The sequence below is a fragment of the Balearica regulorum genome, chromosome 3 (assembly GCF_011004875.1).
Source record: "Balearica regulorum gibbericeps isolate bBalReg1 chromosome 3, bBalReg1.pri, whole genome shotgun sequence".
Classification (NCBI taxonomy): domain Eukaryota; kingdom Metazoa; phylum Chordata; class Aves; order Gruiformes; family Gruidae; genus Balearica; species Balearica regulorum.
In genome coordinates, this window is record NC_046186.1 from 116,654,975 (window position 1) to 116,667,327 (window position 12,353).

The window sequence follows — 12,353 nt, forward strand, 5'->3', positions numbered from 1 at the left end:
TCACCTCGGAGAAGTCGAGTAATTCTCCGGCCCCTTTGAAATATGTCTCGTCTGCACTGAATTTCTGCCGACAAACCAACCGATAGATACGGATGTAAGAAATATTTATTATCGTCGAGTAAGGTTTTTCTTTTTACTTAATCTGAGGCAATTAGTACCTGAATAAACACAGACTAAGTAATCTACCTCCTCAAAAGGTAATTAGACTTGAAAAGAGCTGTTCGGCTCTACCCAAGGAAAGCACAGCTTGATTAAAACGCTTTGGAGATTCGCTTTCATCCCTATTCCCTTTTGCCCCAGAAAAGCTTTTATAAAATCCCTACAACTTTTAATTTCTCCCCATGTCAAACCCAGGGGCTGCTTTCGGTCGTTGCCGCCCCCTCCGCCCTCCCCCCCGCCCCCCCCCACCCCCCCAAATATTTAACCCCGCTTCTCATTTTTCTTTGCCTCTAATCTAATCGCTAATTCCTTGGCTTGGCCAAATAGTTAAAAATGTTAAGTGCTGCTCGCAATTCCTGCTGCCTCCCCCTCGTATCTGTCTCTGTTTATGGAACGGGCCCTGGTTTCCTCCTGCTCTTGTTCAGCTGTAGGTCTGCAGGTCAGGAGACTGTAAATACACACAGCGCTGCCCTAACCCATAAATCTGAGCAAAGGGCAGCCTTATATATTCAGATAAGGGATGCGAGGGGTGGGGGGGGAAGAAAAGAAAAGGGGGGGAAAAAAAAAAAAAAGACGAGAACAAGCAGACTCTGTGGCGAAGGAGGTGCGTTGCTGGAGACAAAACCTGAGGTCCAGCGGGCGCTGGGGGTAAGCCCTAAGGGGCAGAGGCAGGGAGGCTCCTGCTGCCTCGCGGGATGTGCCAGCGAAAGAGGAATCTGAAATGTTCCCCCTTCTCTCACCCCTCCTTGTTTATATATAAATCATTACAAAATGCATTTTATTACCTATGGGGCAACGAAATTAAACAAGATATTTTGATGGCTTTCTCTCCTCCAGACCTTCGTTGGTCTATTTACTCCCCCCCCTCCCCCCCCCCCAATTTTATTTCCAGCACCTCCAAAGCTTTCAAGAAAACCGTCCCCCCTGTTATTGCTTCTCAGTTCCAAGGTCTTAGAATAAATAACATTGTTATTACTCACTTCACCAATTTCCAAGAAGAAATATTGCTGCAGCAAATGCGAGCAGCACTAATATTTGCAAAGTGATAAATGGATTGTTACATACCTTCCCGTCTGTGTGGCCTCCAGCCATCCTCCGGCCGGCTACATCCCTCCTTGGGGTGAGAGGGAGGGTGCCTTTGAACTTAGCGGGGTCCAGACACTTAGTGCCTTGCACGAGAGCCTGCTCCTGGCCCCCTCCCTCGCCCTCAGATGGAGAGATAATTTTTAATGGCAAGACCACGCTGGAGATGGGACCGGGACCGGGGAGAGCAGGAGCCACGTACCGGCACCAAGCAGCCAAGTAAAGATGCTTTTAGTCATCCTGCCGCTCTGGGCACAATAATTTGGTGGCTTTTGTTTGTGTTGGGTGCTGCAGGGAGAGGGGCGAGAGGCTCAGCATGTCCCCGTGGCACAGCGACTCCCCTCCTGCCCTCCCCGGCCCCGCTCTGGTGCAGGGTCCCACGTCCCCAGTGTCACAGCGAGAGCCACCGGCCCTTCTCCGGCTGCCAGTGGCGTGAAAAGTGGACAGAAAAAGGCTTGTGGCAAAGAAAAATTATTTTTCAAATTTCCTCCCCCAAATGCCCCCAGTGCCTGAATGGGAACAGCAGTGAGTACTGGAGGTACAAGGGGTACAGATGCTCAATGAGGTGAAAACTAGAAAGATGTGTCCCTAACCACAACCTCTCTCGTCGTTCATTAAATCTTATTAATTCACATGAAATTCTCAGCAAACTTTCTTAACCAAAGCTGAGGTTAGGGACATGCATAGGTGGGGAGCAGTCTGCTGGCCTCCTCACCCAAAATCTGGTGATGCTCGCCACATCATTTCTGTGCGTAAAAAGAGGTGGCAATCAGAGAATTCACACTGAATAATTAAAAAAATAAAATGGTGTGGGTTTTTTTTTTTTTAAACAGCAATTTTATCTAGCTATGAGACATGGTTAGGCTCTTCAATTTTATTTAAAACAAAATCTCCAAATCAAATTATTCCTGGGGCACGAGTCATGCTGCATTACATTCTGATTGTGTTGTAATTAAAAACAAAGCAAAACATTTTGCTTTAAGACCCACAAAGAGTAACCTGCTGACATTTCTTTGCCTGAGCCTGTTGCGTTTCCAGGCGTGGTCCACAGGTTAGGGGCTGAGAGGGTTTGGTCGGCTGGTTTGAAATCCTCAGCTGGGGCTAGCACCTCCGCCTGAGGTTATCCAGGCACCAGAAGTGATGTAAAAGCTCGTTCTTCCTGCGCAGAGCAACATTCATACTCTTCAGGAGCATCGTCCCCATTTCTCCAGTGCTGGTGTGGCATTCTCTCTGCAGCTGGGGTGCATCTCCCAGGAGATGCATCTCACCCCCCAGGAGAAGGGGACCAAAGCATCCTCCATCACGCTGCCCTCCCTGGCTTTTTCTCCCCATACAGCCCCGGGAATTAGCAAAGCCCACACTTGACTTCTTAAAAGGCCGGCAGAAGCCCTAGGAGGTGCTCACCGGCGTGTGCAGCTCTCACGTTGAGGTTAGACACAGCATCTACGTGGTACCAGCTCGACGTGGGAGGAGGCGAAGGATGCACGCAAAGGTTTCAGCAACCCGGGGTGAAGGTGTTGGCACGGGCTGGCAGTGCTAGTATGTGGATAAGTCTGTGGCCGAGGGGATGGGGACGGTGGTAGGCCGAAAGGCTGGGGCTATATATTTGGTTGGGTTTTTCCAAAGGAGTATCTTGAGCCATAAAAGAAAGAAGAGAGAGCTAACGCAGGATTGCAGAAAGAAAATCATCCAGAAACTGTGGGCAGAGGTACAAAAGGGTCACTCAAAAGAGGTGGTAAAAATGTATCTGAACAGTTTTTTTCCTCCTGACCAAGGTAAATACCATCTTTTTTTTTTTTTTTTTTTTTTTTTTTTTTAATAAAATGAGCAAAATTGAAAGGAAGGCCATAAGTTACAGATAAGGATAGAAAGTCCTTTGGGATGGGCTCTCCTGCAAAATACATACAGTTCAATAATATTAATAAAAAGGGATAGTGGTTTCTAATCAAACGATTAATATACATACCATCCATAATACTCTCATAAATCTGTATGTTTATACAGCTGTAAATAGGCATGTAATTGTATGTACATCTATGTGTGTGTACATATATACATACACACGTGTACACGTATACAGGTGTACATATATATGTGTGTACCTGTATACGCATGTATATATAGTCAATGCCTATTTAGAGCTGTGCACATGTACACGCATTAATATGCGCACATGTACACATGAGTACACTTACATACACAAGCGTACACACGTGTACAACATGTACGTGTTCTACACACATGCACACCTAAAAAACCAACTTGCCACAATGAAAAATAACAGGGGTTGCAAAATTAGCTAAAAAAAAAAAAAGTGATGAAAGCAGGAGAGAGCTGGAGCAGTGGCATTGTGGGGAGTTATTGGGAAACACCCAGAACTCTCCCTAAACATTTACCGACACTTTTCCGAACTCCAGGAGCGGGACTGGGAGTGCCTCGAGATCATGTTTTCTTGGGCGATTCCTGCCAGGCAGGAAACCCTGCGAGAGCAGTGTTTCTTGTACTGCTCTGCTTCCAGCCCCAGGAAGCACACAGGTAAGAAAGAAAATCAAAATAATTGAATATATACAAAACATCTTCATTTGTATAAACAGCAAACTTTGAAAAGGGGGAAAAAGAAAAATCAGGTCTTCATTTTTTACTATTTCTTTTCCTCAAACCTCAAAAAAAAAAAAAAAAAAGTCAAGGCAGTTCTTATTTTATCCAGACCAGTTCATAAATCCCAAGTCATAAATCCACATGATATCCCGGGCTGCTGGATTTTGCATTTGGAGCTCTGAAAGACTGATAGCTGAAAGATTTATAAAATCCCAGGTAGCCAGAGTGCTCCCTATTGGCTCCACATCTGAGGGGTCCCCGTGTCCTGCCTAGCCCAGTGAGCTGGATGTATGGGATATATTGTGCTCAAGCAGCAGCCCCCCCCCATCTCCTATTTCCAGCTGTGGTGAGGGCTCAAATTTGGTCATTTGGGGTGGCTGGGCCCCATTTAGGGACTTTTCTGCGCAGGCATGGGGACAGCCACAAGCTGGGGATGCCGGGAGCCTGCTGCAGCCTCCTGCAAAATCATAGTGTGGGTTGTGTCCTCGATGAACCATTTAGCTTGCGTGGGACATCCGACTACAAACGGTGGAATTGTTTCAGCTATATTGAATATACATTTAATTTTGTTCCTTGTGACGTCATTTAATAGGAGTAAGAATGGGGTATCACTGCTGGGCTCAGAAGATGATAACACTTAGAGGATCAGCCCCTTAGCAAGAAAATGGTAGCTAAGTTTCCCTCGGTCAAAGTACATGCTGCAAACAATTTAGCCAGCAAAGCAGCACGGTCATATTCCCCAAAGAGAACATTCTTTTTCTTTTTCATAGGTTCAGTGGATGTCGCGTGTAAGTCCGTGTGTACCGGGATAAAAGTTTCCCCAAACAAACCATCTGAAGAGTGATGTATACTGTTTATCAGCATCCATAGGATGCTAAAAACACCCTTAAAGCCTTCCCTCCATTACTGTCTTCTGTCCTTCCTGGATGACCTTAGTCCAGCCTAGTATTTTTCTCCAGACTTGCAAAGACAGACATTTTTAATATGCTTCTGTTGCATTAATAAAAATATATATATATATATGTATAAAAATCCCTCTTCTGCAGTTACAATACTTCCTTTATAGCTGTAAGGATATTAACTAACAGCATTGTTACTGAGAAATGAAATTATTTGCTTTATATTTCAGGTATTTATATTCATGGGTCTGAATGCATTGAAGTCCATGTGGAAAACCCTCCTTCACCTTCCTGGAGAAGGGTGGTGGAATCAACCTGAGGTCTGCTCTGCCTGTTTGGCATTTTATTAGAAGCACACGGTCCAGCTAAATTTAGATGATTTTTTTTGTTTGTTTGTTTGTCTGCTTGTATTAGTGGAAATTAAAGCATTGCCAAGGTTTGTGCTTCCTGCGTGTCACAACCATCGCCACCTTTGACCAGCATCGTGAGCAGCTTGGCTTGCACGCCACAGATAGCTGCCCGCCTTCGGCACATCTTCGTCCCGTCAAAATCCCTGGCTTCATTAGAAACAGTTACTCATTTAAGGGGTCAAACTAAACCAGACACAAACAGACCGACGCATTTACATGAGGACTATGTCATACTCGCAGCAGGAAAGGTTTTTCCTGATTATTCTTGAAATCCAAAGCTTTCCCAAGCCTGCTTGTGGCTCTCACAAGGTATCCTTCCCCTTCCCGAGCAGAACAGATTTCTTTTTAAACCTCAAACTCCCATGGACTATGTTTGCGCCGTATTTCATCTTTTCTTCCTACTTCCTTACTCTTTATCCCTCTCTCAGCTGAGTTGGAGCCATCCTGAGCTCATGGCTGTTAAGTGCAAGGCTGGGGATGGGGCTCAGAAGGGCTGCCCAGACCGGTCACTGCCCAACCCACCAGAGATACGGGCTGCGCCGGTATTTAATCCCGCCTGGCTCTACAGGCTGGTTCGGACAGACCGGGTAGCCTCTGGTCTGCTGCAGGAGGGTGGATTTACTGAGCTTCGCCTCTTTGGCGTTTCTAGCATCTTCAACATTTCTAGCATCATAGTTTTGGGAGCTTTCCTTTTCTGTACGTGCCCAAGGCCCCTGACTCTATCGGTGCCATTCATCTTGCAATGCTAAGGTGGGCTTTGCTGGTCGCTCATCAAGGAGATTGGGCTGAAATTAATCCCCCGGTGCAGAAGAGCCACTGGACCAGGATGAGGGGCAAATGCTCACTTGTGTCTATTGATCAGCCCCTTCCTCCTGCATTTCTGCTTCCAGCGCCTTTGGAAACAGAAGGCGATTTCTTTCTCTTTCCAAGCAGAGATTTTGGATGTAGAATCTGACCAAATATTAATTTTTGTAATTTTAAATGTGCAAGTCATCTTAAAGTTCCCTTTTATTAAAAGGATCCACATAAGCTCTTCCCCCCCCCCCCCTTTTCTTCTAATTCAGTTACCATTTTGCTAATTAAAAATGCTGTACAAGGACTAGTATTGAGCTATAGAAATGAAAGGTCAATACATGAACAACACTTCATTTGTAAATAATACGGCTCTGTAATCAATTATCTCATTTTCACAGAAGACATATTAATCTAAAAGTAAAGGATGGAGACATTTAGAGGATGTACAGAGGGGATCTTTAAATGTTAAATGTTCTTTAGCATGTGCTAAATAAAGGGTTTGGCAGAGTGAAAATGTAGTGCACAGCACTGACACTCCAGGGAGAGTCTTTAGGTCAAGTGATTTGTACCTTCAAAATAGTTCTCCATAGCACTGTAAAGCCTCTCTGTCGGTAGCAGTGAGATGGGTTAGCATTATTTAGGATGAAAATTGTAGCAGGGAAAATACCGCAAAAAGAAAAAAATCTGAAAAAAAAAAAAGTGCCTATTTTAATAGGTGAATCAGCACTCTTCGCACCGGTATTTGCTTTCCATGAGCAGTGGGAATGGAGGTTTTTCTACCCCTCCTTCTCCATAAAATCAGGCTTCTGGGTGGCAGGCTGGAGCTGAGACACACTCATGTGAGAAGATGTGTGGCCAAGCGCCCTCGGTACCCTGGGCACCGGCTCTGGGTAACACAGCATCCCACCGGACCCCATGCAGGATTGTCTCCTCTTCCATGGGTCGCAGCAGGAATCCACAGGAGGGTGTAAAAATACGTTTCCTAGGTGCTGTAGATCTCATGCATGACTTAGAAACATCACTAGAGGAAATGACAAGAAAATACATTCCCCGACCTAAAAACAGCTCAGGTTTTCATTGCAGTCCCATCAAACAGTAAGGAAAGGCTCTTGCCAGCTCTGCTGGGAACGGGCTTACCTTGTACGTTTGTTTACTGAATTTGACAACATAGAGGTGGTAGAAAGGGGGGGATGAAAGTAATTTCATTTTCATTTTTGCCTGTTTGCATTGGATTTGCTGTACGTCACTCCCACGCTCACCCTAGATTTCCAGCTTTAAAATTTCTATCAAACACATGTTGGGACTTAAGTGAACAAAAAAGCACCGCACCCCTCAACTCTCCCCACCCCCCAGTTCTCACTATTCAGTTGATCTCATCCCATGGCCCCGTGTCCCTCCTCTGTCCATGGCTGGGTGGGAGGAGCGAGGCGTGGGGCCGGCAGGGAGCACCCCACCAATGCGAGCCCTTGCGCGAGGGGAGGGTCTCCCTCCCGCTCCCCTCTGCCACAGTCCCCTCTCCCCTGCTCCCACACCTCCCGCTGGCCAAACCCATTGCCTAGGCCAGGAGAAAGCTAAAAATAAAAACTCTAAAAAAAAAAAAAAACAAAGAGAAAAAGAAACAACAAATGGGAAATGTTTTCGGCAGGCTTCACACGCCAAACCAGCTCCCAGGGGGCTGGCGAGTGCCATCCCACGGAGGGAGTGTGGGGAGGAGATGTCCCTCTTGGCATCAGTGGGGCTTAAGGTTGGCTCCAACATTTTGCCTCACTCTCCTCCACAGTCTTATTTTTCCCCAAACAGAAATACACCCTCGGCACAGGACGACGGAGCAAGGCACCATCACAGCTCCCTTCCACCCAGCCAGGGGGACTGGAGCAAAGTGCCAAGACGGCCAAGGCCACCGGCGTGAAGGAAATGAGGGCAAGCCAGGGTGTAGGGGGGCTTGATCGCCCTCTCCCTGCTGGCTGACACCATGGGTAAATTGCCTGTGATGGCAAAACCCTTGCGAAAACCTTTTTTTGGCTCGCGCGGCAGGAGAGCTGGTTATGGGATTGGCATTGCCGAAGGAATGGCGGGCCGGCGAGGCGGCGAGCCAGGAGCCCTGTCTGCACCACAGCGGATATTGCGGTGAAGCGTGAAGGTATCCACTTCTTCTTTAAAAACAAAACTTAGGTTAAGATGAAGAAAAAAAAAAAAGACCCCCAGAGTGATTCCCAAGGTAAACCTAAATATTTCCAGGTTTGCTCCCCCCGCCCCGGGTTCAGCATGCACTGTAGCTGCTCGACCCGCAGGGCCTTTCAAAGCGCTCTGCAAGCCTCTGTGCCAAAATAAATGTTACTTTACCATCAAGTAGTCAGAAGAATGAAAGCCATAAGATGTGTGAGTGAGAAAAAAAGAGCCCAAACAGGAAAACTCTTTTCTTCTGATTTTAAAGTCCTGGATGATCAAGGCTGTTCTGCTCACTCTGATGTAATCAGTTTGCAGATACCCAAATACACGTCCAGCCATGGAAAGTGCTCTCCCTTTGATTTCAGCAAAATCCTTTCTAATTCTCTTTAAATGTTCCAGGGCTTTTTGAAATGATTGCTATCAATGCCAACCAAATGCTTTAGATCTCTCCCTCTTTTTTTTTTTTTTTTTTGCCTGTCTTAAATACTTGCCTTATTTTTATGCAGCCCAGTTATGCTGTACATGGAAAAAGTATCTAGAAAAGAGATCTGGTTTGCTTTATCCTTTCTACCATATAGAGTTAGACACTTTAACCTTCTTTGTATTTACTTAGTTGCTTTAATATGATTTCTGCAACCCCTATACGTTCTTTTTTTCCATATAACTTACAAAATATTTACAATACAGTAGCCTATACACATCACATATGTCAGACTTTTATTACATTAGGCTTGCCATAGCTATCTAGTAAATCCTAAGTCACGCCCCCCCTAAAAGTTAAAAACTAGGATTGTTCAAGTGAGCTAGGACCAAGTTTGTGAGGGACCATCTTAAAAAAAGGTAAGCTGGTTAAAACAATAGATAGACTTCTTTAACCAGAAGATAATAGATCCTCTAAGGCAATAGGTCTGCAGCATTTCCCGTGGGTAGGAACACTGCTGGATGGTCTGTTATTCTCTCTGTGCTCTTCAGTTGCTCTGAGGTCGGTACGTGACCATCTCTCAGAGCATTTTTCCATTGCTGTGATGCATCTTTCAGCCCGGCTTTATACAGACCACGAGCTGGGATCTTCAGGAATCACAAAGCTCTCTCCAAATCCATGAGATTAAAGGAGAGAAAGATTCAGGGCAGTGTTGGGGTATGTTATTCCTCTTTGTTTTTTCAATTTTTAGGTTTTGGTTTGGGTTGGGTTTTTTGGTTTTGGGGTTTTTTTGTTTGTTTGTTTGGGTTTTTTTTTCCTGAACTAATAGGGTTGGTACTCTTACATTTTCCTGGAAACTGCTTTTCTCCCTTAATTTCAAGATGCCAGGAGCAGAATTTAGAAGAAAAAAACACCAACAAACATGCGACTCATAAGAAAGTCCAGATGCCTGCCATGTAGTTGGACATTTCACCTTGCAGTTAGCCATAACGTTTTACAGGTAAGTAAAACAGTGAGCGAGTGGATTTTTTTTTTCCCCCCAGCCATTTTATTCAGTGCCTTTTGGATCTCACCAGCTTTTGCTTCAAGCCAATGCTGCTTCTTCATGTTGTACACCATTTGAACGAATGATACCCCAAACAGGACTGAGGGGATGAAGATTCCTCGGTACCATGCCCCACCACCGTGCCTGTGTCTGATATAGGGAGGTGAGCAATATGACCCAGTGCAGCAGTCAAGGGCTGAGGGTGCTGGTGACCCAAGGCATGGCCAACAGCTCCTGCAGCCACAAGGATGGTGCCACTGCTCTTCCCATCACCCTTTCTCCATTCAGCCCATCCCCTTGCAGAGCCACGGTTGTGCATTTCTCCCCACCACGAGCCCCCATGCCTCGCTGCAGCTCTGGAGCCCCATACTCCATCCTGGCATGAGGTGGAAAAAAAAAACCCCATCCCCAGCTAAGTCCACCCCACCTTGGCAGGGTTGCCTCAAGCGAGGACGAGATCTCCAGAGCCTGATCCCTCCTGTTCTTGGGCAGGTTTGCACAGATGTGCACCGGGTTCCCAGCCCTGGTGTCAAGTTCAGAAAGAAAAACCTCTTCAAGCTTCTTTCCCAACGGGATCGTTTTTGTGGCTAATGTTCCTTCATGCACTATCTGTTACGCCGTTATTAAAGCACAGCTTGCCAACAACTGGGGAAGAAATATGCTCCCCACACTGTGATGCTTCCTCTACCCGGCTCGGGAGCAGGAACCAGGCGGCTGGGGCTGAGGGTGGCTGCCTCTCGCCCGCCTTCCTCCAGATAAACTTTCCCTGTAGAATGAAAAATGGTCATTTGTGTTTCAGCAGACCATAAAAACCCCGGTTGAAAACTTTTCAAGCCTTTTCCAAGTTGGAACCGCCTTGAAAGACTTCAGACCGCATTGACATATGGGTTGGTGGCATATGGTTTAATGCACGCTACGCTGCTGTTCCCGTGGTGCCGCCACCACCCTCCCCCTCCATGATGGGACCAGTAGCGCTGCAGGGATGTATTCTCTGTAGGATGCTCCTTAACTTCTCCTTGCACTTGCTCCAGCCCGATGCAGCAGCTTTCTCCAGTCATTCACCCTTGCATTTCGTTCGTGGTTACACTCCCAAGAAGCTGGCGGGTGCTGCCTGCATCTCTAGGGAGAGGCAGCTCAATACACACAGAAACAAGTGGCCTCTCCCCCTCTCCGACACGCACACATCTCTTTTCCTCCTTGTCCACCACAGGAAGCATTTTGGAGCAAACAAAACACATGCTCTGTTTCAGCTGGAAAGTTTTGCTTCATTTCTTTGTTGTGAACAAAACCTTTTGGATATTTGATTTTTTTCGTCCTCTTTCTTCTTGCTCTCAACACCACTTGGAGTGCTGGAATGAGAGACATTCAAGTTTTTGGCGTTTTTTTAACCTTTTATCTTTTAAATTCCTGCCATTCTCCTTCCCCACTCTCCTCCCTTTCCCTAGCTCCCTTAATTTTACCCTGACTTTCCCACTCTGGAAAAACTATATATGAAAGTATACAAAATGCTATAATTGCCTGTCTGTGTGGTTTCAAAAATAAAACCAGGAATAATTGAAAAAGATGATGAAACACTTTATTTGGGAGGGAGGCAGGAGGAATTCTTTTTCTCCTCTTGCAAATTCCTGCTTGGCTGTAGGGTTCGGTTTCTTGCTTCCCCAGTTAATTTTCGGAGTTAAAACGCTGGTATTTAAAGACACTGAGCTGTCTGTCCGCTGTGTGCCTGCTCCGGTTTCATGATTTAGGCTGCAAAGCATTGGGGATCCATGGTACTGAGGTCCTCCAGGACCATGACTGGCACAAAAGCCCATGTCACGATGACACCTGTGTGGACCAGGCAACACGAAAGTGGCGGTATACATTATACAGCGTGGATATACATAGACATAGACAAACTGCATGTTAAATATCCCCATCCGCCCTCAGTTTCTGCTACAGGTGTCAAAGCAGGAGTAGGTTTTGATGGAGGGATTTGAAGAGAAGAGCAGTACCTTCATAGATCCAGCTAGCTTTTTGCAAAGAGAAGCAGCAATGACTTTTGCTTGGGGCTGCAGAAGTGCTTGAAGAAAAGACCATCTGGTTGTGGGGTCCAGCCCAAGCGGTGCCTTCCCTCTGCACCTCCCACAGGGGAGATATGGACAAGTGGAGTTGAAAAATAGATGATTTTTTTTTGGCTATTTTAGGCTTTCCTTATCTTCCCAAAAGTTAACCTTTTCTGTGGCCTGCCTTTTTGTTTAAATGGAGTTGCAAGTCTCTGCTGCAAGATGGTTCTGGTGGAAAATTTATAGCCTGCACCTGACAGCAGAGGTTGTCACTGGGGGGCCACCTGGGCAACGTGTCCTCAGACACCAAAAGCCAACAGAATGCTGCAGTCAGGACACAGTGCTGCTGGACTTGCTTTGTGCTGTATCACACACCTTTCCCCAAACCATGCCATGCTGTCATGGTTGAAGCTACGCTAGCCTTTAAAAAAAGAGTATCTTTGGGGTTTTTTTTCCATCAGCTAACACCTGTAACATCATGCAGAAATTGCAGACCACAATCCAACTCCCCACATTTTTGCTGTGAGCTGCCCAAACACTGCATGCAAACAGCCCGTGAGAGTACAAGACGTTTATACCCGAGGGACTGAACACAATATTGATCTGAGAGAAACCTGTGCTTTGCAAGTGCAATTGTTCAGGTAAATAACCAATGCAGATGCAGAGAAGATAGAGCAGCCAGACTGTGAAAAAGAATGAAGATTATGAGCTTTAATAATAATAACAGCAACA

General features: G+C 46.0%; 1 protein-coding gene and 1 long non-coding RNA gene across 2 annotated transcripts in view; one reads left to right on the forward strand and one right to left on the reverse strand.

The window, feature by feature from the left end:
• LOC142601338 (uncharacterized) overlaps window positions 1-5,281 on the forward strand; it is a 9,075-nt gene extending 3,794 nt beyond the window's left edge. Inside the window, exons 3-4 of the long non-coding RNA XR_012834939.1 lie at window positions 1-94; window positions 4,970-5,281. The exon at window positions 1-94 is cut by the window's left edge and continues 22 nt beyond it. This is a non-coding gene — a long non-coding RNA (uncharacterized LOC142601338). The remainder of the gene's footprint in view (window positions 95-4,969) is intronic.
• Window positions 1-11,495, reverse strand: part of LOC142601226 (uncharacterized) — a 409,261-nt gene extending 397,766 nt beyond the window's left edge. Inside the window, exon 1 of the mRNA XM_075750017.1 lies at window positions 11,422-11,495. Within this exon, the coding sequence (XP_075606132.1) occupies window positions 11,422-11,495 (74 nt within the window). The remainder of the gene's footprint in view (window positions 1-11,421) is intronic.
• Between the last annotated feature and the right edge of the window lie 858 nt (window positions 11,496-12,353).